General features: G+C 35.0%; 3 protein-coding genes across 3 annotated transcripts; all 3 read left to right on the forward strand.

Moving 5' to 3' along the window:
* Positions 1-5,731: 5,731 nt before the first annotated feature.
* Positions 5,732-6,682, forward strand: LOC135834162 (speckle-type POZ protein-like). Its single transcript, XM_065348001.1, has one exon. It carries the CDS (start codon positions 5,732-5,734, stop codon positions 6,680-6,682), a length of 951 nt encoding a protein of 316 aa, XP_065204073.1.
* Positions 6,683-11,333: 4,651 nt separating this feature from the next.
* On the forward strand, positions 11,334-16,126 carry LOC135837683 (speckle-type POZ protein-like A). Its single transcript, XM_065353041.1, has 3 exons — positions 11,334-11,796; positions 11,947-12,176; positions 14,895-16,126. Exons 2-3 carry the CDS (start codon positions 12,010-12,012, stop codon positions 15,769-15,771), a joined length of 1,044 nt encoding a protein of 347 aa, XP_065209113.1. The 5' UTR covers positions 11,334-11,796; positions 11,947-12,009; the 3' UTR covers positions 15,772-16,126.
* A 5,216-nt stretch (positions 16,127-21,342) lies between these two features.
* LOC135837684 (speckle-type POZ protein B-like) lies at positions 21,343-25,372 on the forward strand. Its single transcript, XM_065353043.1, has 3 exons — positions 21,343-22,132; positions 22,572-22,766; positions 24,169-25,372. Exons 2-3 carry the CDS (start codon positions 22,594-22,596, stop codon positions 25,076-25,078), a joined length of 1,083 nt encoding a protein of 360 aa, XP_065209115.1. The 5' UTR covers positions 21,343-22,132; positions 22,572-22,593; the 3' UTR covers positions 25,079-25,372.
* Positions 25,373-25,514: the final 142 nt, after the last annotated feature.

Raw genomic sequence — 25,514 nt, forward strand, 5'->3', positions numbered from 1 at the left:
CCATCAATAGGTACTTTTTTGAGCACTTTCGAAGAATTTTGAGTCTAAAATTGAGCCATGATTGTTTTCGAAAAATTTCAGCCTTAAATTTGATTGATTTTTGGAAACTAGGTATCGAAGAAGTAATAAGTATGGGACTTGACGAAGTAAGAATTATTTATACGAGAAAACCAATTATTGTTTAAAACTTCAAAATGGGTGGAAGTTTTATTATAAAAATTCACAAAAGTTGAATTTTCTACAATATTTTAACGTACATATTTTGACACATTCAGTTACCTATTCCAAAATGCATGATTCCATTTCAGGTTCAAAATTCTTCAGAAAAGCTCGAAAAACATTTTTGTCGAAGTACTAGTAGTAGGTAGGTACAGGTAGGTAGGTAGGTAGATATTTAATTTCTCGCGAAAGGAGAAGTCCCGATAAGGCCATTTTTTGGGCCCCCGCAGGCCGCAGTTATCGACTCGACCACTCTTAAAATGTTGTAATAATGTCTCAAATACGAATCCGTGGTTAGTTAACGCAAAATGGTCATTTTTTGGGCTCCAGGGGTTCCCAAAGTTGCGAATAAAAAAATAATTTTAGGAACCACTGCTGAGTATTATTTTCAAAAACTTTTTTAGCGTAAAATATCTGTTTGAACCCGATATATAAAAGTTATATTTTCAATTCTGTGGGGCAGAAATGAGGGGCGGCCGCGGGGGGTTCAATTTTTGGAAAATTTCGTAATCACCATTCTGAACCTACCCCTTTGAACCCCGCTGAAAAGCTTTTTACAGTTTATTAGTATCTGAAAGACTTCCATCCTGTCAAATTTTGAGCCTAATCAAATTTTAGGCTGTTGAGCTCAAAAACCCAATTTTTCAATTTTTCGTAATTTCGATATTTTGGGAACCCCGGAAATCTAGAAATCCACGATTTTCGCCAAACGTAACGTTTTGAGGTATATAAATTCAATTATTCAGATGAAAAAGTTCAATTAAGCTCTCTCTATTTATTAGTAATTTTGAACCCTTTTTTTTAGAGCCTCCCCCTCCTTTGGCACCCCAAAAAATGGCGTTTATGCATATTTTTTCGAATAAATTAAATAATTTACATTTGAAACTCACTAGCAAAGGCTGAATAAATTTTCATTTGATGCCTGTAATTTTCGTAATTGGGTCAAATTCTGAGATTTTACTTCGTTGAAATTGCGTAAACGTACAATTTTAACGGTTTTTCGAAGAGTAAAATCTCAGAATTTAACCCAAAAAAGCTCTATAATTAAGAAGGTACCTACTACCTATTAATATCTGGAACGCTTAAGAGCGCTAACACTCTAACGGCCGGCAATTATAGTGATTTGATTGGAGGTGTTATCAGATGAAATTCGCTTTGTTTCGTGTCTACGACCTAGACCTATACGTCTATATAACTGTACCTATGTATAATTACGTAATGAATTGATTATGTCCGTGTTTATCTTACAAGTTTGATAAGACTAATTTGTTGAAGTTATCTGGCGTATAGAAATTGATTGCATTTTCGTGTGTTTATTTTGGTGAAGTATTTTTAATTACGACCATTCAAACGGAGTCATCTGCAGTTCACTGTTATTATCGAATCATTTATCAAGGAAAAATTGTGTAGCTAAATTAAACCGGTCTTATTCGAAATCTGGAAGCCCGAATTTTTATTCCTGGTGAGTATGTCCCTACGTTAAATAAAGTGATAATTTTAAAACACTCCTAGGTTCATTTCGAGTGCTGCTAATTATTAGTCTGGTCTGATTCTGTGCTGACCTTGAATTTATTTTAGACATTTACAGTTCTTCAAACTTGGCTGCGAGTTCGCTGTCTGAAGTATGTCCAATTTCAATGTCCCAAAGCCCATTACTTGTGCAGAAGTCGGAACTACTATGAGTTTGGATGAGCAAAATTATACCTACACATGGATAATCGACAATTATTCGGATCTTTGCGCGAGACGAGAAAATTTTCGTTCCCAGCCTTTTACAGCTGATGGTGATGGTTTCCAATGGTGCTTGGAGCACACAATCAAAAGGTACGAATATTTTAAGCTGTGTTTACTTCTAGCGTGGGCAAATCACCTTGAAATTGCAGCTCAATTGTGAAGAATAGGGGAGGGTGACGTGAGCTGATACCTTTCATTTTTCCTTTTCGAATTTTCAAAAGCTTTTATGATAGGTTTTTTTTGGGCTGAAACTTTCGAAAATTCGTATTTTGAGAAGTGACAAAATCATATTTAAGACAATGTTTTTTAAGCAAGAAGCTTTTTTTTGGTGGAGAACTTTGAAATTTTAGAAATTTGAATCACTTCTTTCCAGAAATTTCTGGGGCGAAAGCTTCCAAAAATTTGTGTTTTGAGAGAAAAAAAAAGAGTTTATTGGTTTGAATATTTTTTATGGATAGATATTTAGAAATGTTCAATTTTGAAGAATAAAAATATTTGACAAGGGAACCTCTTGAGGTGTCACACTCCGATTTGAACGGGACTGCGATTTTTGGAAAGAGCATAGTCTAAAACCCCCAAAACCAAATTTTCAGCTGCCCAGTAGTTTTTTGAGGTGTCACTCTCGCTCCAAAACGGCTGGAAATGGTAGAATTTGCGCTCCGGGGGCTAGTTCTTGAAAAAATACAGCGATTCGCACAAATTTCAAAAATTTCCTCACAAACGGGAAACTTTTGATTTTTTTGATTTTTTAATTTTGAAAAAAACTGGTCGAAAACCCACTCTTGAGGTGTCACTCCCAAAACCGGCTCAAATGTAGATAAACTCGTTAAACAGGTCGAGTATAATACACAACTCGATTTTTACCTGCCTAGCTGCATATTCACGCCTGCTGGAGCAAATTCAAAATTCTGGAGAAATTGAAAAATCGTTCTGGAGGCTCCAGAACGACAAGAAATTGTGAAATTTGGATTTGGAAGGTTAGTTTTGGACAAAATACACCGATTCGCGTGAATTTCAAAAATCTCCACACAAACGGGAAACTTTTGATTTTTTGGATTTTTTAATTTTGAAAAAAGCTGGTCAAAACCCCACTCTTGAGGTGTCACTCTCGAAATCGGCTCAAATGTGGATAAACTCGTTAAACAGGTCGAGTGTAATATACAACTCGATTTTTAGCTGCCCAACTTCATATTCACGCGTTCTGGAGCAAATTCAAAATTCTGGAATAATTGAAAAATCGCGCTGGAGGCTCCAGAATGGCTAGAAATGGTGAAATTTTGGATTTGGGTAATTAACATTAGTTTTGGGACTTATTTTGATCATTTTTACTGATCAAGTACGTACCTTTAAAAAAAAGGCACAAATCGCCAAAAACAGTCAATTTTGAATTTTCAAAAATTCGCCAAAAATCGAAAAATGAACTTGGGCAGCTGGAAATTTGGTTTTGGGGATTTTTAGACTACCTATGCTCTTTCCAATAATCGCAGTCCCGTTCAAATTGGAGTGTGACACCTCAAGTCAAGAGGGTTCCTTGTGAGCTAAACGAGAGCTGAAATTTTTGAAAATTCCATTTATCAGAAAGTGAAAATTTCAAAATATTAGAAAAAAATGGCGCTGTAAGTTGGAGCCACCATTTAAAATTCTGAAAAATTTTCATAAATGGACCTTTTAATGCTTTTTCGAAATATTCAAGTTTCGAGATAGGATCTCTTAATGAAAGGGGAGCACCCCCACCCCCAATTTTGGGCAAAACTTTCAAAAAAAACCTGGGGCATGTGATATATCGAATTGTATGTTTTTGGTAACGCTGAACACGAATATGACGTTAGATTTTTGATTAGGCCCCATCCATGGCCCCCAGCACATCCCCATATGGGGAAAAATGTCAAAATATAGTTTTTTCGTGCGACACATCAAATAGTATGTTTTTGGTGAGGCTGAACACGAATATGACGTCAGATTTTTGGTTGAACCCATCCACGGCCCCCAGCACCTCCCCAAGGGGGGGGGGTAACATAAAAAAAATGGGTTCAATCGTGTGACACATGAAATAGTATGTTTTCGATATCGCTGAACACGAATATAGGCTTAGTTCTTTACATTGACCTCACCCATGGCTCCGAGAACCTCCCCCAATTGGTTAAAAGTCCAAAAAAATTTTTGGAGTCCATAGATGGGGTCCAACCAAAAATCTGACGTCATATTCGTGTTCAGCGTCACCAAAAACATACTATTTGATGTGTCGCACGAAAAAACCCCTATTTTGAAATTTTTCCTCATATGGGGGGGGGGGTGCTGGGGGCCATGGATAGGGCCTAATCAAAAATCTAACGTCATATTCGTGTTCAACGTTACCAAAAACATACAATTCGATATATCACATGGCCCAAATTTTTTTTCAAAAGTTTTGCCCCGAATTGGGGGTGGGGGTGCTCCCCTTCCATCAAGAGATCCCATCTCGAAACTTGAATATTTCGAAAAAGCATCAAAAGGTACTTCTATGGAAATTTTTTCAGAATTTTAAATAGTAGTTCCCACTTACAACGCCATTTTGAGATTTGAACTTTCAATTTGAAAGTTCAACTTTCAACTTTTGAAAATTTCAAAATGCTTAAAAAGTTCAAAATTCAATACCCTTTCGAACTGTGAAATCAGTTTTGATCAAAGTAACATAGTTTTGGAGGAATGCGCTGCTGAAGTTGAGTACCTCGAGACAACGTGAAAATAATGGAAGCCCCCCCCCCAAACTGATTGCGGGTTTATTACTTACTGAGTGGGTAGATATTGTAAACAAAATTTGAGCGAAATCGAAAGACATGACTTTCAAAATCGCATTTTTTGGTTGAATTGACATGGAATGACCCGCTGAAAAACTCAAAAATGAAGTCCTTTTTTCATTTTGGCTCACAAGAGAGGGGGTAGTATACTGAGATTTTGAAAACAATTGAAAAATTTCAAGTGGGGTATCGAAATCTTGTGTTTTTGAGCTGAAGAACTCAAAAATGAAACCCTTTTTCCATTTTGACCCAGAGGAGAGGGGGTACCATCATAGAGATTTTGAAAAAAATTGACAAATTTCAAGTGAGGTGTCGAAATCTTGGTTTTTTGACCTGAAAAACTCAAAAATGAAGTCTTTTTTTCATTTTGACTTACCAAAAAGGGCGTACCACTTGGAGATTTTGAAAAAAATGAAAAATTTCAAGTGGGTGTTGAAATCTTGCTTTTTTGAGATGAAAAACTAAAAATTAGAACAATTTTTGATTTTGATTCGTAGAGAGGAGTACTGAATTGAGAATTTGAGAAAAATAATCCTAACTTTTGTCAAAGTTGTCAAAAAATAGGCTACTGTTTTTGGCCATAATTGTCAAAAAATTCATTTTCTTCTTGACGTTATCAAAAAAGTCCTATTATTTTTTATAAAAATGAACAAAAAGCCCTGTTGTAGGCCCAAATTTCAAAAATTCCTATTTTTGCCAAAATTATCAAAAAGTGTTAATTTATTGTAAAAATTTCCAAAAAAGCACCTGTTTTTTGCCAAAATGTTCAAAAAATCTTATCGCCAGAATAATTTTCAAAAAATCTCATTTTTGCCAAAATTGTAGATACAGAAGTTTCTTTTTTGAAAAAATTAATTAAAGATCTCTACTTTTGTCAAAATTGCCCAAAAAGTACTGTAAAATTGTGGAAGGAAAAATATATTTTTTTGCAGAAATGACTAAAAAACTTTGTTAGTAGCCGAAATTTAGTAAATTTATTTACTATTATCAATTAACATGACATGACGTTGACGAGATTTCTAATACCTACACCTATTCATTTCAGGTCGACTTATTATGATCGTGATCTCGTCTACATAATCTTGTTTCCTGCTTCTGATACTGAATTTAAACGGTGCAGCCCTATATCAGGAACCGCGATCCTCTTACCTAAACTCTTACCGATCCGTACACGGGAGTCGTATGCAAGGGTGATAGAAGAATCATTCAAGCTTTCTTATGATGGACTCACCCATGTAGAAATATTCTTCAGTCAGCTTGATACATGTTTGTCTCACCTGGCCTCATCTCGCAATGCATTACATATCGAATGTAACCTGAAATACATGAAAACGATCCCTAGTTCCAATACTTGTGCTGCTGGTACTTTATCGCAATTAAATTCGTTTGGAACTGGAATAACCGAGTGCAGTCTTTCACGTGACTTCGAACGGATTCGTATCGATGAACAACCCAGCGATATGACTAATATCTCAGTCAAAGGTAAAAATTATCCGGTACATAAAGACATCTTAGCTGATCGCAGCTCAGTTTTCGACGCCATGTTCAAAAGTGATACGCAGGAAAGCCGAGAAAATCACATCATCATTACGGACATCGAGCAAAATATTTTTGAAGAAATGCTACGATACATTTATACGGGAAAGACTGAAAATTTAAACGGATTAGCCTACGAATTACTCCCGGTTGCGGATAAATACGATCTTAGAGATTTGAAGACGATGTGCGAACAAGCTCTGTCCCAGATATTATCAGCAGAAAATGCAGCCGCGATTTTAATACTCGCAGATATGCATAGTGCTAAAAAATTAAAGTCCTATACCATCCAATTCATCAAGCAATCGTATGCCAGCAACGGCTACGAAGATTTCAAGAATACAGAATTTTTCAAGTTTTTTTCTACGCATCGTCCTGACTTGATGAGCGAAATGATGGCTGCGTTTTTTGAATAAGCTAAGCTGAGTAGTTATGGATTACACATTTAATAGGTACCTACCTAATATAATTTTGAATCGGAAATTTTAATCACAGTTAAGTAGATTCATCAAAATAAATTAAGTAGGGGAGAGACGCCAAATATGGAAGGCCATCTTTAAAACTGAGATTGCTCAGTCCCAAATCAACTTAAGGGCGATCTCAAACAACCAATGGGTAGCTGCAACCCTCTAGTTTCACCCCCTAAAAGCTCAGTTCTCAAAACCAAAAACTTTTCCCCCCACTCCCAATTTTGTAGAAAGTGTCATTTTCGGACTTTGAAAAAATGGTCTCCAAATATGGAATGTTTTTTTTTCAAAAAATATTGGTAAAAATGATGTGGTTAACCGAATGTATTCGACCTGAAATGCAATAATAAAGTAAAGCTATGTTCACTGTTGATAAAACTAACATTTTAATCGATTTAAAACGTGAAATTATTTGATTTTGAAAGGAAAATTTTTTTTCAAAAATTTATGGATAAAATTACGTATTTAATCGAATTTATTCGACTTGAGACCTAAAATACGTCTAAGATGCATAATTACTAAAGTTTTGAACATGTGTGATCGAAAGAATACTTAAAAAATAAGAAACACAACATATTCCATAATAGGCTACCCAAAGAATCTGAGTAAAAAATGATCATAATTTTTTTATTTGCATCTTTCGAGAAAAACTGATGAAATATTCTGAAAGTACCCACTTTTCACTTCTAGAAGCTATCTTCATACAAATGTTTTCGCACAATTTTCTGCTAAAATTTTTGAATTCAAAATTTTTCACGGAAAATTTTTTTTTTTATCAAATCACATTTTTGTCAATTAAACACAGATAACTTTACGGATCACCACCAAAACTTGTATAGCCTGGTTATTTCACTAGCTTAATCAATTCTGACCATCGCCGGTAGATTTCGATGGTAAACATTCGAGATATTGTCGCATTCCATATTAGGCAACATTCCATATTTGGCGTCTCTCCCCTATGCTAATTGAGAGATTAAAAAAATGTCTCCCGAAATTCGAAATGATTTTGACATTTTGACTGTTTTCTGTTGGTACAGAAGATGTTTTAGAGGATGGGATTAGGAACGAATAAGTTTGTTGTTATATTATAGAGAAAGGACTGATTTGGTATAATTATTCAAATATCTATAGGTACTCGTATTTTGTTCATTACGCATTCGAATTTAACGTAAGATGTTATATATACTCGTATATTACTCGTAGGCCTATATGTGATATGTATGCTGAGTTACTTCATAATAATTATTATAGATAGCTTTTTACTCGAATTTTTTCCAGGAATTTTGTTTCTAAATTTAAGTTATTCGTACAAATGTGCCATTTTACTCCAATATAAATGTACGTTTATGGAGAAAAATTCTGGTCAATATTGCATACCTACTACAGTGTCAGTAGCTATCTGTGTTTTTCTTGAACATTACATTTTGTTTTCAGTTTCTTTTGACAGGACTTTGGTGTATTTTTTGTAAAATTTTTAGCTCACATAGTTACAGGGTGAGAAAAAAAATTCGCGAAGCACATTCCTCCTTTATTCTCTTTGGATGAATTCCAACAGGAAGATTACGATCGTTTAAAGAAGAATCACGAATTATTAAGAACATAGGTAATAGGTATCTACTTAGCATGCTTTTTTTACTTGACCACCAGACCTCAAGGATTAGGAATTGACGGGTGAGCAATTTGTGCAAGTACGAATATATACGATGTAATTTTTTTCCAACTGGCCACACTGCCTTTTATCAGCCTGTCTTTTGCTGAAGTTGTCAAAGTCTCGATTTCAGTCAAAAATAGTAAAAAAAAAAATGTCGCTTTTTGTGAAAATTGCCAAAAGTCTCGTTTGTTACTGAAAATTGTCTGTATTTTTTTTGCAAAGAATTTCCCAAAATAAGAAAATTGCAAAAAATTTTGCTTTTCTAACGTGAATCACGACAAAATATAATTTTTTCAAATCAATGATTGTACCTTCCAAAAAGTTTTCTTTTTTAGTTGAAATTTTCAAAACCTTGTTTTTTCATAAAAATTTTTGCTTTTTTGCTACTAAAAAGTCTCACCTTTGTTTTTGAAAAATAATCCAAATGTTTCTCTTATTTGACAGAAATTGTCAATGTCAAGTATGGCATTGTGCCAAAAATTGTCAAAAATTTTCGCTGTCTAAAAATTGACAAAAACTTTTGGTGTTTAGAAAAATGGTTAATGTTTTTCGTTTGCAAAAAGCTTCAAAAAAATTTACTTTTTTCAAACAATTTTCTCGCTTTTTTGACCCAAAATTTTCAAACATTCTCGCTTTCTCAAATATTGTCAAAAATTTACGCTTTTTAAAAAAAGGCAGAAGATTGGTTTTTTTTTCAAAAAATTTCAAAAAGGACCAATTTTTTCTCGAAGTTCTTCAAAAGTCTCGTTTGTTTTTCCCAATACTTAATTTACCAGGGAGTGCTGCTTTTAGGTTGAATTGTCAAATTCTTGCTTTTTGTCAGAAAATTCATAAAAATTCTCGCGTTTTGAGAACATATCTTGCTGAAAAAAATGTACTTTAAAAAAAAAAATCACTCGGAAATCTCGGTTTTTTACCAAAACAAAAAGGTTTCAAAATTTACAATAATTGCGAAAAAACACCTACCGGATTTTCCCCCAGTATAAGTTACTAAAAAGTCTTGCGTTTTGCTAAAATTTTCAATATCTTGTTTTTTGACAACAATTTTCAATAACTCCATCTTTTTCAAAAATTGACAAAAATTTTCGCTTTTGTAAAAAAATGACCGAAGATTGCCGTTTTTTGCAGAAAGTTCCCAAAAGTCTCATTTTTCCCCCAAAATTGTCCAAAAGTTTCGCTTTTTTCACAAAAATGGGGGAAAATCCTATTTTTTTTGCCAATAATTATATCTGCCATTATTTCCAGTTTTTCAGTGAAATTGTCAAAAATTCTCGCTTTTTTAGCTCAATTTGTTGAAAATCTCATAATTTGAAAAGTTGAACTTTTTTTTCAAAAATTTCAAAAAAGTTTCACGTTGCCAGAAATTGCGTCAAAAAAGCCTTCCCTTTTTGCAAAAGTTTGTCAAAGTGTTGTTTTCTCAAAAATGAAAAAAAAATCGTTTTCTGCAGCGAAATTGCTAAAAAGTGTTGGTTTTTTTTGGCAAAAAAATCCAAACAGTCTCGCACATTTTTAGAAATTGCGGGAAAATGTCTTTTTGGCACATGACTACTTCTTATAAGGTGACCTGATTTTCGCTAAAGTTTTCAAAGTCTTGATTTTTGACTTATAAGGTCAGTCCCCGTCAATTCGACCAAGAAGTGGTAAAGGGGGTCGGCGATTTTTTTGAAATTTCTCCTGTGGAAAGACTTCTGACTTTTGAAGGGATGACCAATGGCGCAAATCGCAGCTCTCTAGCCCTTTTTTTAAAGGCTGCTAGAGGGTGTCAAAGTTTTCAGTGAACTTGAAATATCATCCATTTCAGCAGTGGATAACTCAATAACCGCGATACCTACCAAAATGGAACTTTTTCCAATAGTTAGAGGTTTTGAAAGGCTTTTTGGTGATATCATAAAAATCAGTGTTGCCACTTTTTTTCGTACGAAAAATTAGCTCGAAAAGATTCAAAGCGTAGTTTTCATATCGTTCCCACTCTCAAAAATTCTGAAAAAAATATATTAAGGACAACTTTTTATGCTGAAAAACATATCAAAAAATTGAGATGGCATTATTTCGTAAAATCGATTCTAAAAAATTGGAATTTTGCGAAAAAAATGATATTTTTTCATTTAAAACATGAAAAAAAGTTTTGACTGGTGAAGTTGACCCATTTGACTTCTGTTTTTACGTATCCGTTGAAAAAGTTGAAAAAAAACCCCTTCACTCGATGAAATAGACTCATCTAAAAAAAAAATCAAAATTCAAGTTTCAATTTCAAACATCAAAAAAAGTTAAAATTTATTCGGTTGTCTTATTTTGACCTCTCTCTGACGTATTTCAAGAAAAAAATTTATCAAAATTGCACTCATTGCATACAAATTTTAATTCGTTTATTTTTTCAATTCACTCAGATTTTGATTTTTTTGTGAGCTTTTGGCCAAAAATTGTTTTCCCCTCAGGAATTGCAAACATTCTGCCAAAAAGTCTTACGGGGGGGGGAGGGCAAATTTCCGACTTCCTAGGGGCGCGAATATGTTAAATCCGGCCCTGTTGACAATACTGGTTTTTGTTTTGTAGTGGATTTAATGTAACACCCCTGCCTCCCTTCAGAAATCAAACCTAGAGATTATCGTCAAAGACCCTGTTGGTAGATTAAACTTTTGGAATTTTTGGCGAATATTTTCGAAACTATTCTCAAGTATAACAATTACTTTGAATACACCGGAAACAGATTTCGCCGAAGTTACAAAAGTTCCGAGCAATTCAATTCTAAGGTGGGAATTACGACTGACGAAAAATAATTTCAATTGATGAGAAAAAAACCAAGAAAAATGATTAATGAAGCTTTTCTCGTAAAATATAATCTAAATGATAACTAGGTGATATTAATATAATGACGTAACAAAGTCATGCACCTTACCGCCCAGGCCTTTTGATATGCGATTAAATGGCCTTGCCTTGTTCTTATATATACCTACTTGAACGTTATGAACAATGTATTCGAAAATCATCTTCACGTACTTATACGATATAAATTGCTCATCTCGTTCATCGTAAGTTTACCCGTAAGGTTCATTACGCGTTCGCAGGTAGAAATAACTTAGTTTTCTGTGTACGTACCAAGTGGAAAACTCCGGTTTTCATTTTCAATCAAATAATTTCATTCGGATTAAAACAACGAAGACAGAAGTGAATCTGAATCGTATGATACAGTAATTTTCATTTACATTATTTACAAATAAAATTACTGTGGTACCGTTAAGCTCACGTACATTTCACGGACTATAGGCAATAGGTACCTATACTGTTGTTGGTTGACGTCTGTTCTTCTTGCTATACGTGAAGGTGCTCGCGACTGATCGACATTTACTCGTATTTGTCAATAGATAATTGACTCTATCAAACCAATCGTGTTGAAGCCGAATTACTTTTCGCGGTAAGTGTGTTCCATAGAAGGATGATTTTTTAAATAATTACTATATCAACTTATGTGAAGTTAAAATTTTAATAGGTACCTACCTACGTAACTACCTGTCGAACCAATTAATACTCAGGTACTCAATTGAATTTGTGAATAATGTTACAGTTCTCCAAGCTTCTCTACTGGTTCAGTTTTAGATATACCTAGACCTACTAAAGTACATACATAATGTCGAACAGTAGCCCACAGAAGTTCAACGCGAAATTACTCTGGGAAATCGATCAATTTTCAAACGTATGTGCTGAAGGACAAAGTAGCAGATTAAAATCCAAGCCGTTCTACAATTGCGAAGAGGATAGTATTTTAAAGTGGCATTTGGTGCTTACACCTTCTGGGTATGATTTTTTGCTTATCCCTTTAAGACTGAAGACGAATATCTGACGCATGAAAATTAAAAATTTTCATTATATGGGAAGGAGTATAACTTCGTTGAGCAGATTCAAAAAAAAAATTAAGATTTCATTTTGGAAGCCAAAATCCACAATTTCGAGAAAAAAATGAAAAATGATTTTCTGCACAAGTTGTGACAATTGCTAATGTGGGAGTTACATGATTTTCAAATCTAAAAAATTTTTCGTCAAGAATAAAGAGATTGAGAGATAGGAATTTTTATTTGGAAAAAAAATTATTTTAGAAATTGAGTTTCAAGGTCGTTCTAAGGTCCATTTTGAAAAATATTTAATTTCGTGACAAAATTATAGTTTTTTTAGTGGCAAAAATTGTGAAAAAGTTTTGTTTTTTGGTCAAAATTTTCAAAAATTTGTCAAAAAGTGTTACTTTTTTCCAGAATTACCAATATGAAGTTTGCTTTTTACAAAACTGCAAAAGTCTTGCTTTTTTTCAAAAATCGCTTCGAGTTTTCTATTTTTTAAAAAAATGTTCCTTTCATGTTTTTTTTAGAGCGGGAAAATAACGTAAAAAAGCAGGGACAAAAAGGAAAAAATTGGCACATAAATTTTTTCTTTGTGAATGTATTTGGATGGACCCTTTGAACCACCGAAAAAAAGCCGACTCTCTTACCCCCGGAGGAAAATTTTTTAGAGGGCTGAAACCGGTTCTGATTCACGTTTTTTGCGTTTTACTCGGTAAATATTAGGTTTTTGAGAGAAACTACCATGACAAAAAATGTTCCCCTTCAAATTCTCGACAATTTGATACTACGCTCGATACCCATTCCTCAAGGGGGGTGTCCAAAAAAAGGGGTGGAAAGAGTAGGTGTTTCAAAAAAGGTCAGTCCAATAAATTGATCAAAATTACCACTTAAAATCATTCGTTTTCGCTCAAATTTTTTTTTACAAAATCTACTCACCCAACTACTAATTAAACTACCATTGGTTTGTCTTCAATTCTCCTCGGGGGTTCGTGAGGGTTGCTTGATTTTTCAAGTAATACACTACTGAATCATATATTTGAAAAACAAATCTGGACGTGCGATATATCGAATAGTATGTTTTCGAAGTCGCTGAATACGAATATGAACTTATTTTTTGAATACAACTCCTGAAAGCCCCTCTGTGCCCCAAAATGGGGGTCAAAATTTTGAAAAATCGTGAAAAGTCGAGTGATACATCGAATGGTACGTTTTCGAGGTCGCCGAGTGCGAATATGAACTTATTTTTTTGGTCCCACCCCCCAATGTCTCGCTGTGCCCCAAAATGAGGGTGAAAATTTTGAAAAATCGTGAAAAGTCGAGTGATATATGGACTTGAATGTTTTCGAAGTCACTGAGCACGAATATGGCCATATTTTTTGGGCCCAACCCCTCACAGCTCCCAAACGCCCCAAAAAAGGCCAACATTTTGAAAAAATGTAAAAAGTCGAGTGACATATTGAATGGTATGTTTTCGAAATCGCTGAGTACGAATATGAACTTATTTTTTGCCTACAACCCCTCAAAGCCCCTCTCTGCCCCAAAATGAGTGTCCAAATTTTGAAAAATCGTGAAAAGTCGAGTGATATATCGACTTGTAGGTATGTTTTTGAGACACTAAACTAGAATATGCACTTTTTTCCTGCTCTACTTACGATTCCTCAGAATCCCCTTACGCCCCCTAAATAGGATAGAATTTTTACTTAATAAAGCTAGAAAGCTGTTTTGGTATGTATTCCATTTTCGATTCCCTAAATCGACTGAAAACACTTTCAAGCCATTTCGAGTCGTTCTGGAGCGTCCAGCTGATTTTTGTAAATTTTTGGTGACATTTTGTGGAAATTTCAACTTTCAGAAATCTGCAAGAGACTCCAGAAGTGCTCAAATAACTCTAAAACGTCTGCTTGGTTACGAGAAATTTTAATTTTTTTAAATAATTGTTTTGCAACAATTTAAAAAGTTTACTAAAAATCAAAAAATGGACTTGAAATGCCTAGAATTGAAATTTTTGCTGTTGGAAATTTTTGCATGTTCTTAAGTTTTGGTTTACTTAGTTTTGTTCAAAAATTTTCCTGCTGGTTGGAATCTCTCTCTCCTTCTCAGTTCTCTCCACATCAAAGTTTCAATGAATGATTATTACCATCTTCAGACCCTCATTTTGGAGCACAGAGAGGCTTTGAGGGGTTGTAGGCAAAAAATAAGTTCAGTCTTTCTTTATTCTCTAGAATTACTAAATAAATTTTGCGTTTTACAAAACTGACGGAAATCTTGTTTTTTTTTTCAAAAATCGCTTCGAGTTTTCTATTTTTTAAAAAATTTTCCTTTTAGGTTTTTTTGTAAAATTTCAAAAAAAAACTAGGCCAAATCGTTAAAAATTGATAAAAGTTTTATTGTTTTTTTTTCTTTTGTGCTGGAATTGTGGACAAGTTTCGCTTTTTTGGTCAAACCCGCACCAAAAAGAGCTTGCTTTTCGTCCAAACCATAAAAAAATCTCGTTTTTTTGTGCCAAAATACCTGTCAAAAAATCCTACTTTTCGTTAAAACTGTCCAAAAGTGCGTTTAGAAACTCTGACCTTTAGTGATGTACCTACCTATCTATGAATTTAGACTATAGTAATACCTGCCTATCTATAATGTGTATTGAAACGACATTGACCGATTTTTTTAAATATTTTCATTTCAGTAATGGTCCTAACGACAGTGTTTTTTTCGAGCTATGTTGCGATTCAGTCACCCCTGTCGAAAAATACACTGCTCTAAGCGGAGATGTAGAAATTGCATTCATAGGAAATTCGTTACCACTTACTGGAACCCGAAAAACTTGGTTCCATATTGCCTCCGTTGACGACAACAAATTGCATGGAGTACCGTTTCATTTCAACTTCTCTGAGTTAGATCAAATGACGTTTGAGAATAAAATCAGTATTTCTTGTAAAGTTGGTTACACGAGAAAAGATATTATGGACCGGAATTTGGTCGAACTTGACAAATGTAGCCTGTCACGTGATTTCGAACAGATTCAAACCGATCAATATCTCAGTGATGTGACTATCTCGGTGAAAGGTAAAGATTACAAAGCCCATAAAGTGATTTTGGCCGCTCGCAGTTCGGTTTTCAAATCCATGTTCAGAACTGATATGCAAGAAAGCAAGGGAAATCACATCACCATTACAGATATAAACGAAGACGTTTTTGATGAAATGTACAACTTTATTTATACTGGAAAGACGAAAAATTTAGAAGTATTAGCCTTCGAATTACTACCCGCAGCGGATAAATACGATCTCGAAGAATTGAAAAATGCGTGCGGACGAATTCTGCTGAGAAAATTATCCGCTCAGAATGTGGGCAAGATTTTAATACTCGCAGATATGCATAATGTAGAAGAATTGAAGAAAAACGCTCTAAGGTTCATTAAAGCGAATAAAACCGATTGCGAGGAATTCACGAATAAAAATAGTGATTTTTGGAACGATTTGATGTCTCGTCCGATGCTGATGAAAGATTTAGTATGGTATTTGAATTTTAATACCGAAAGTTTTAATCGTGATGAGGCATAAGTGTCTGAAATTTTTAGTACCAGTTGAGTGAGTTGTGGTAATACGAACCTCTCCATTGCTGTTGCGAGTAGGTATCAGAAAAGCGTTCAAATTTATTTTTATTTTTTTAAATGCAACTCTCCCTCAAATTTGACGTCCTAGTTTTAAATCTGTTCTAAGGTGCTGTTTTTTTGTCACACCTCCACATATCGAACTTATTTAATAGTTAACAGAGGGGTAGGTAAAAATTTTTTAGATTTGTACAAAAAGTTCAAAAATTTGTTTCATAAGCTATTTATATCAAGTTGATTAAAAATGCATAATTTTAGATAAATTGAAATGAAATCCACTATTTTTAAACAAATAAAATTTGTAAAATGTTGGTAAAATGTTAAAATTTTTCCAAGTTTTTAAAAATGACAACAATCGGTAGCATAACAGCATAAGGTGAAATGTCCAAATATGATCACCTAACATGATGTGGGGGTCTAACATGTCAATTCGACAAAGAAGTGGTGGGGGCGTTCGGCGATTTTTTTGGAATTTTTCCTGTGGACGAAAGACCTTCCGAAGGGATGACCAATGGCGCTAATCGCAGCCCTCTAGCCCTTTTTCAAAGGCTGGGGTGTCAAAGTTTTCAATGAATTTAAATTCGAAAAAATTCAATTTTCAATTCCAAACATCAAAAAAAGTTTGAATTTATTCATGTTGTATTATTTTGACCTCTTTCTGACGTATTTCATGCAGTACCGGTGCCAGGATTTTTCCTTGGAGGGGGATAATTGGGTCAGAACCAAACAATTTTGCCGTCTCATTTTTTGAGTGGGGAGAGGGGGGTAAAATTAAGCTTCTCGGAGAGCAGAAATCAAATAAATACAGTGGCATAGTCAGAATTTTCTCAAGGAGGAGGCAAAACCAGATTTTTAGGCATGAAAAATCAAAATTAGGAGTCATTTTCTGGAAACCTATCGTGATGTGTGGTGATTATATTATGAAAAAGAAGGCAAAATTACTGCTCGAGCGAAGCGAGAGCGAAAATTTTTAGAAAAAATGGGTCCAAACAACAGAAAAATCGTTCACTTTTGCATGTTTTATTTCAAATTTTCGTTCGCAAGGAAGGACAATGACCCCCTTCACTTCCTGGCCACGCCACTGAATAAATATGTCATTTATTTATTTAATTTTTAAAAAGGAGGGACCTCAGTGACTGAAATTTGCCTGCAAAGTATTATTCAAAGTAAATTGTGTACCAATATCCCTATAATGTGGGCTTGAGAAGAAAAAAAAGGCTTCTTCTTCTCAAAAAAGATGAAAAAAATGAACATCAGTTTGTAATCGGCATCCATCTCAGTGAAACAAGAGTGCAAAAATGCTTGGAAAATTCCCACTTTATAGCATCAAAATTTTTTCCAAAAAACTGGCCTCTTGGGGGGGGGATTATCACCCAAATCCTCCCCCCCCCTTAAAACCGGCACTGATTTCATGAAAAAGTTGATAAAAATAACACTCATAGCAAAAAAATAAAATTCGTTCACTTTTTGAATTTTTTCGAATTTTGACTTTTTGTGATGAGTTTATTTCATCGATTGAAAATGTTTTGTCAACTTTTTCAACGGTTACGTAAAAATAGGGTTCAAATGAGTCAGCTTCACTATAATCAAAACTTTTTTTCATGTTTCAAATAAAAAAATCGAATTTTTTGCAAACTTTCAATTTTTTTAAATCGACTTCATCAGATAATGCCATCTCAATTTTTTAATATGTTGTTCAGCATGAAAAGTTGTCCATGATATATTTTTTTCAGAATTTTTGAGAGTCGGAACGATATGAAAACTACGTTTTGAAACATTTCGAGCTAATTTTTTGTACGAAAAAAATTGGCAACACTGATTTTTATGATACATATCACCAAAAAGCCTTTAAAAATTCAAAACCATTAACTGTCGAGTAATCCACTGCTGAAATTGATGATTGATGATTCTTCAAGTTCACTGAAAACTTTGACACGTTCCCTAGAAAGTTTTCAACCAGACAAAGCGAAAGAGCAGCAATGAGCATCGAAGAAAACATGACCAGCCAAATAAAAAACAAATGTTTTATATTGTGATGAGTCGTATTTTTTTTGAGTCCACAATTTCAATTTTAGAATTTGAATACCTGATAGTGATAGTTGATTGAAATTTTCAATTTTTAAATAAAAGACAAGCAATCCAGGGCCGAACGAAAGAGGGGAAAAAATTTGCCAACATTTATATGTTAAGAAAAAGTGAAAATTGTGTTATTTTTTCTGTTAAACATTGGATCCCCGGGGGCCTGTTCGTGTCTCGGGGCTCGGGGCCCATGGCATGATGATCACTCTTTTCTGGGTAACATCACAGGCCAATCCGCCCCTGACGTGAGATTGTTGCAAGAGGAGAATCACTTAGTACAGTCATTTTAGATGAAATGAGAGGATTTATTCGGACTAATTCCTACAAAAGGTTTTTTTGCGGGATACTGTAGTGGAAGGGGTCCTATTTAACATACTAAAAGTCCCACCCCGTACCCCGCGTGCGTCGCGTGCTAGAGCGTGAAAAGTGTCCCGCCGCGGCGTTTTTTGCGATTTTCTCGCGAGGGTTTGATTTTACGTCGAAAATGGCTTTATTTTTGTGTTCTACGTCAAATTTCCGATCTATTGATATATCAACTGCCCTTCTACCCCCAAGGGGGGTGGGGCCAGAACCATTCAAATGAGAGGGGTTTTCTAAAAAAAACAAAAAAGCTATCGGCGCATATGGGGGATGAAATGGTCCCGGAGAGTGTTCGAGTTGATACCAGCATGGAAGGTGGGTACCATCGAGAAACTTCCGCGTGAAAAATTTCAGATCCACGCCCCCTCCCCTTTTTGGGGAGCCCCCCTTTTCTAAAATTTCAATAACACTTTTCTCAGCCCTATTTCAACCGATTTTGAAAATTTTTCAGTATGTTATGTATATCCTTAGTAAGTATCCCCACAAAAATTTTCAACCACCTCCCCTCATATTTACCCCTCAAAATGGCGTTTTTTTATATTTTTTATGCCTATTAACAATCAATATTGCGAGGTAAAATTTTGGAAACACGTTTTTTGGATGTATTTTCGGCCCCCAAACATCATATACTGTTTTAGAAATTTTTGCTTTGGTGCGCCGTGGTGGAAAATTGGATGAATGTGTTTTAGGGGGGTAGGGGGTGAAATGGGAATTTTGAAAAAAATAACTATTAACGAGTAGGGTGTCGTTTTCATATGATTCGATACCGCTGAGAACGAATATGACTTCAGATTTTCTGCTACACTCACCTAGCCCCCTCCAGAGCCCTTCAGCCCCCCTCAATTTTCACTATTTTGGAAATAAAGTTATTTTGGTGTCGTTTTCATATGATTCGATGTATCTGAGCACGAATATGGCTTCACATTTTTTGCTGCACTCACCTAGCTCTCTCCACAGCCCTCAGCCCGACCTCAATTTTCACTATCTTTAAAATAGTTACATCAGAGTGAAGTTTTTCAAGGTCACACTCACTAGAAGGATGTTACAATTAAATGAAACCTGTAGAATAAGTGTGTATAATAATGAAATCAAAAAAATTCCAAGTTACATTAATCTCAATATTTAAAATTTTAGGCATCGGCGACGAGTTTTAGTTTTCTGAACACCACCTGCACTCCGTTATACAAGTTAGAACGTGATGTTTATCCCCTCCATTGAGTGTGACCTTGAAAAACGTCATCCAGACATGGAGATGACGAAATAAAAACGCAAATATGCATCATGTTGAGTGCAGCTATGTACCATGGAATAAGAAAATGAATGTGCACCGCGATAGAAACTGCCATATAAAAATAACGATTTTTGGGAGATTAAATTGCGTTTTTTTCAAAAACATGATAAGAACCATTCTTATAGGAAATTATATGAGAACATTTTTTGTATAACAACTTTGTCGAAAAACGCGATATTTCGCGAGATAATCAAAATATGAAAACGACTTTATTTCCAAAATAATGAAAATTGAGGGGGCTGAGGGGCTCTGGAGTGGGCTAGGAGAGTGTAGCAGAAAATTCGAAGTCATATTCGTGCTCGGTGGTATCGAATCATATGAAAACAACACCAATTTCATCAAAATAACTTTATTTCCAAAATAGTGAAAATTGAGGGGGGCTGAAGGGCTCTGGAGGGGGCTAGGTGAGTGTAGCAGAAAATCTGAAGTCATATTCGTTCTCAGCGGTATCGAATCATATGAAAACGACACCCTACTCGTTAATAGTTATTTTTTTCAAAATTCCCATTTCACCCCCTACCCCCCCTAAAACACATTCATCCAATTTTCCACCACGGCGCACCAAAGCAAAAATTTCTAAAACAGTATATGATGTTTGGGGGCCGAAAATACATCCAAAAAACGTGTTTCCAAAATTTTACCTCGCAATATTGATTGTTAATAGGCATAAAAAATATAAAAAAACGCCATTTTGAGGGGTAAATATGAGGGGAGGTGGTTGAAAATTTTTGTGGGGATACTTACTAAGGATATACATAACATACTGAAAAATTTTCAAAATCGGTTGAAATAGGGCTGAGAAAAGTGTTATTGAAATTTTAGAAAAGGGGGGCTCCCCAAAAAGGGGAGGGGGCGTGGATCTGAAATTTTTCACGCGGAAGTTTCTCGATGGTACCCACCTTCCATGCTGGTATCAACTCGAACACTCTCCGGGACCATTTCATCCCCCATATGCGCCGATAGCTTTTTTGTTTTTTTTAGAAAACCCCTCTCATTTGAATGGTTCTGGCCCCACCCCCCTTGGGGGTAGAAGGGCAGTTGATATATCAATAGATCGGAAATTTGACGTAGAACACAAAAATAAAGCCATTTTCGACGTAAAATCAAACCCTCGCGAGAAAATCGCAAAAAACGCCGCGGCGGGACACTTTTCACGCTCTAGCACGCGACGCACGCGGGGTACGGGGTGGGACTTTTAGTATGTTAAATAGGACCCCTTCCACTACAGTATCCCGCAAAAAAACCTTTTGTAGGATTTAGTCCGAATAAAAAATTTAAAATGACTGGACTATAGGAGAATGCAGTAGATCAAACTATAAAGAACTGCGTTAGCTCAGTCAGAAAGTACTGCACATAAGAGAAATAGCTGTTTTCTTTTCGCATGCTCCGAGTAGCTCCGAGTAACTTCGAGTAAAATAGAGCGTTCTTTTCGCAAAATAATCACTTCCTTTTTACTCTGTGCTGGCGTTCTTTTCGTTGCTCCGAGTAAAAAGAACCGGTTATTTTTGCTCGTTCTGAAAAGTAGTAGTAAAAGGAGTAAAGTAGCAACGGAACGTTTTGTTTTGTTTGGATTCAAATTAAAATGGCGGGTATTTTGAAATTATAGTGGTTTTATGTAAAAAATGTACAAATAAATTTGGAAAAATGGACATTTGAATAGAAAATGATTTTGAAAAGGACATTTGTGATGACAAGTTATTTTTATTTCACTAAATAAAGTTCAAATGTGCTGTTTTGTGTACAATATTATCGTTTTCAAATGTTTGAATAATAATTTTTTGTATTAAAATTAGTCTTTCCTTGGATTTTATAATTTATTTTATATTTTCAACTCGCAATAATCAGAAAAAAGTCAACTGAATGCATTATAAATTTTCAATTCTAATTTTTAAAAGCAATTTTCATCTCGCCTGAACTAATTGCTATCAAAAATGTTACTTTACACACTCGCAAGCGTTCTTTTCGAACACGCACTTTAGGAGTAAATAAGACAATTCCAGTTTACTCCGTGCGTTTTTACTCCTTGCTCGGAGCATGCGAAAAGAAAACAGCTCAGAACGAAGGAACAAACTTGAAAGTAGAACAAAGACAAAATCTCTCTGTTCTTCCAATGCTGTTCAGCAGTCAGCACTGCTCGCCGGAAGCCTCTGAAAGCCTCGTCTCCTCTGCGCTGGCCCGTTGACTTCTGCGAAATTTAATTATTATTTTATTAACCAGCTCCAGCTGTTGTGTTATCGTTTATCGTTATCGCTTGTCGTGAATTTCAGTTTGTGTTCTCGTTCTCGCATCGCATCATTCGTGATTCGTGCTTAATGTAAAAGTATCTTGCCAATTCGTTTTAATTTCTATAAGTTGCAGTTTGCATTCGTTTGTTCCTGGTTTCTGAATTCTGATCGAACAAGATACATAACTTATGTTTGTTCTAAAACAATATTAAAAAAGTAGATAACCGTTTGATAGGCTACTGTATCATTTTACGTTTACGATAGAATTTGTTTGTGGTCGAGGAAGAATTTGACTTGATTGTGTCCTTGGATTCGTACCCTGGGCCCTGGATGATCGATTGTTTTTTGTTTTCACAGTGAGTACAGTTTACAGTACCTACATATTAGTTACCTACCTACTTCGATTTCTAAATTCTAAACCAATTCAAGTCGCCAAAATCTTTAATGTAGCAAGTCAACCGTGTTCGAATTTTGATCAATTAAGTTCACCACTTGAGGTGAAATGAAATGAACGTGAATTTGGCTCCATTGTGTACTATTACAACATTTTTTGACTAAATTGAGAAAGACCAAGACCATGTAGGTATTGGTGAATGAGCGGTTTTGATGTCGCTCAATAGGTAATTGAGTATTGATACAAACCTAGCTGATTCGCGTATATTAGGTATCATATTAAACAGCATAATTAATTATTATTCGGAATATGCGACGCGCAGTATGTGCAGCAGCAGCTCATTATTTAATGTATGGTCGATTGCTTATTTGTTCATTTATTTTGGAATAATAATGTTGCAGTTCTTCAACCTAACCAGTAACCATGTCGAATGTAGAATGTTATACCAAGCTGGATTTGAAACAGTGTACTTTCAGTTGGAAGATAGATCTATTTTCAATTCTTTGCGAAGTAAAACAAAATTTCAAATCGTCGGTTTTTACTTCTGAAAACGATGACTTCAGATGGCGTTTAGAAGTATCATTCGAATCTCGCAGGTATGTACGAGTACTTACGAATTTTTATTTAATATGTACTACTTACAAATTTACAATTAAGCATACCTAGACCTACTTACCCAGGACTAAGACCTGTCTCATCTTCTTCCTGAATGTTGAAATAACTCTGGTAGGTATTAGCAATCGCAATTAGTAGGTAAATGCATGAGTTGATCCGGCATGTGACAATAGGAATACTGGCATCTCTCCCCCGGCTGGTCCTCTGAGACAACTTTTTTCCAAAAAGAGGTATCCTAAAGGGACATTTTAAAGCAAACTTGCCAGAAAAAAGTGGGCTTTACTGACAAAATGGGAGCCAAGTTGGTCAATAAGTCAGCCTATAAATCGTAAATTTTGCTTTCCAACATTGAAATCGCACGAAATTTTTTGAGCCTGCCAAAGCTAGACGAAAAGAGCATGCAAAAATTCATCACCAGCAAACATTTCAAGTGCGTAAGTCCATTTTTCGATTTTTTGGTTATTTTTGAAAATCAGGCCAAAAATGAGCAAAAAATCAAAATTTTACCAAATTGACCTGGAAAGCTGAACTTTGGTATACGTCCTATTTTTGACCTTCCAAATCGATTGGAAACGCTTTCAAATCGTTTTGAGAAGTTCTGGAGCCTCCAGAACTTTTTTGAAACTTGAAATTTCCACCAATGACCAAATTTCATCAAAATGCAGTGGGAAAGCCGAAATTTAGCCAGTAAACTAATTTCAATACGCTATGAAGTCGACTGCAGGTAGATTTCAAGTGGTTGAAAATTACTGGAGCTTCCAGTACATTTCTGAAACTTGAAATGTCCCACTTGAAATCATCTGCAGTCGACTTCATATCGTATTGAAATTAGTTTGCGGAGTAAATTTCGGCTTTCTAACTCCATTTTTGATAAAATGTTGAGAAAATTTCAAGTTTCAAAAATTTGCTGGAGACTCCAGTAATTTTTAAAAAGTTGCTGGAACCTTCAAAACGACTTGAAATCCGCTTGTAATCGACTTCGCAGCGTATTGAAATGAGTTTGCAGAATTAATTTTGGCTTTCAAACTCCATTTGATGATATTTTGTTGGAGTTTCAAGTTTCAAAAATCTGCTGGAGACTCCAGCAGAATTACTCAAAACGGTTCGAAACAGTTCCCAATCGATTTGACAGGTCGAAAATGCGGTATATTCCAAAGTTCAGCTTTGTAGGTCAATTTGGTAAAATTTTGATTTTTTCCCTTATTTTTGACCTGAATTTGATTTTTAAAAATTCACCAAAAAACGAAAAATGCACCCAAGCACTTGAAATTTTGATCGTTGACCAATTATTCGAATATAAATTTCGTTACCAATGCTAATTTATTATATATGTGCGCTTAGCAATTGACGTAATAATCACAAAATTTGTGTTATCTATTTCAGCACCCCATCTTCAGAATCATTCAACTACATCGGTTCCCAACGACGATGCGTTACCCAGATAGACTATGTTTGTTTCCTCTTACATGCTGATTCAGACGTCGATCTTTCAAAGCACAGCCCCGTAAAAGGAAATGGGGAATTCATCGTAACGAGTGCCAACGGTAGCAAAATTGATAGCAGAAAATTCCAACTTAAGCTCGACGTTGATAAACAATATAAAACGATGAAGGAATTCGAACTCGGAACTGTGAAGAACTTGGCAGTTGACGATGTATTATCAATTGTTTGCCACCTGAAGTATGTAAAAAAAGACGACATTTTTTCGATTCCCACGTCTTCATCAATCACGAAGCCGTTTAAAATTGCCGAACCTAGCCTTCCACGTCACCTCGAACAGATTCTCAACGATGGGCGTTTCAGTGATGTGACCATCTCAGTCAATGGCAAAACCTACGATCTTCATAAAGCCATTCTAGCTGCCCGGAGTCCGGTTTTCTCCGCAATGTTTAGTAACTATACTATGCTAGAAAACCAAAAAAATGAGGTAGAAATTAAAGATATACAGCAAGATATCTTCGAAGAAATGCTATACTACATTTATACAGGAACGACGAGAAATTTGGACGAGTTGGCTTTCGAGTTAATTCCTGTAACCGATAAATACGATCTTGATGAATTGAAGAATATGTGTGAACAGGTTATGTTCAATAAATTGTCATTGGAAAATGCTGCCGAGATTTTAATGCTGGCAGACATGCATCGTGCTGAAGAATTAAAGGCACAAACCCTTCAATTTATCAAACGAAGAAGTTTCAGTTTCAAGGATTTCAAAAATTCAGACGTTTGGAATGTTTTGACTGCGTCTCGTCCCCAGTTGATGAAAGATATGCTGGCTCTTTTCTTCGAGTAAAGAACGTACCTTACCTACTCGTGTGAGAGGTTTAATTTTTAAAAGGCCTCTAAACGTAGGTACTTGTACATTTAAGAAATTATTTCCGTTATAAAAACTTGTTTTTTTTTTTTTTTAATTTTGAATTTAGCAGAGAAATTGAAAAGAGTGCATAGAATCGTCGATATTCTGAGGAGATAGGTCTACCTAAATTGTATGCATGATGTTCTGAATTTTGATTATGTTCTTTTTATTTGTACCTATACCTAATTACATATCATCTAATTTAAAATAATAATAGTAATGTTGTGTGTTGTGGGCTTTTCATTTTATTTCTATTTGATTTTTCATCATTCTGAAGGTGAAGTGGGAAGGTTAATCCGTTGACCTGGATGTGTAGTATAAATGTACCTATTATGAATGATATGTGCATGTGCAATGTGCATATGGTCATTTG

The sequence above is a fragment of the Planococcus citri genome, chromosome 2, assembly GCF_950023065.1.
Source record: "Planococcus citri chromosome 2, ihPlaCitr1.1, whole genome shotgun sequence".
Lineage (NCBI taxonomy): Eukaryota > Metazoa > Arthropoda > Insecta > Hemiptera > Pseudococcidae > Planococcus > Planococcus citri.

Bases quoted from the DNA above. Each gene is read 5' to 3' on its own strand.
- LOC135834162 (XM_065348001.1), top strand. From the start codon at position 5,732: ATGACGTTGACGAGATTTCTAATACCTACACCTATTCATTTCAGGTCG.
- LOC135837683 (XM_065353041.1), top strand. From the start codon at position 12,010: ATGTCGAACAGTAGCCCACAGAAGTTCAACGCGAAATTACTCTGGGAA. The intron at 12,177-14,894 runs GTATGATTTTTT...TTTTCATTTCAG, and splicing joins TTGGTGCTTACACCTTCTGG to TAATGGTCCTAACGACAGTG.
- LOC135837684 (XM_065353043.1), top strand. From the start codon at position 22,594: ATGTCGAATGTAGAATGTTATACCAAGCTGGATTTGAAACAGTGTACT. The intron at 22,767-24,168 runs GTATGTACGAGT...TATCTATTTCAG, and splicing joins GTATCATTCGAATCTCGCAG to CACCCCATCTTCAGAATCAT.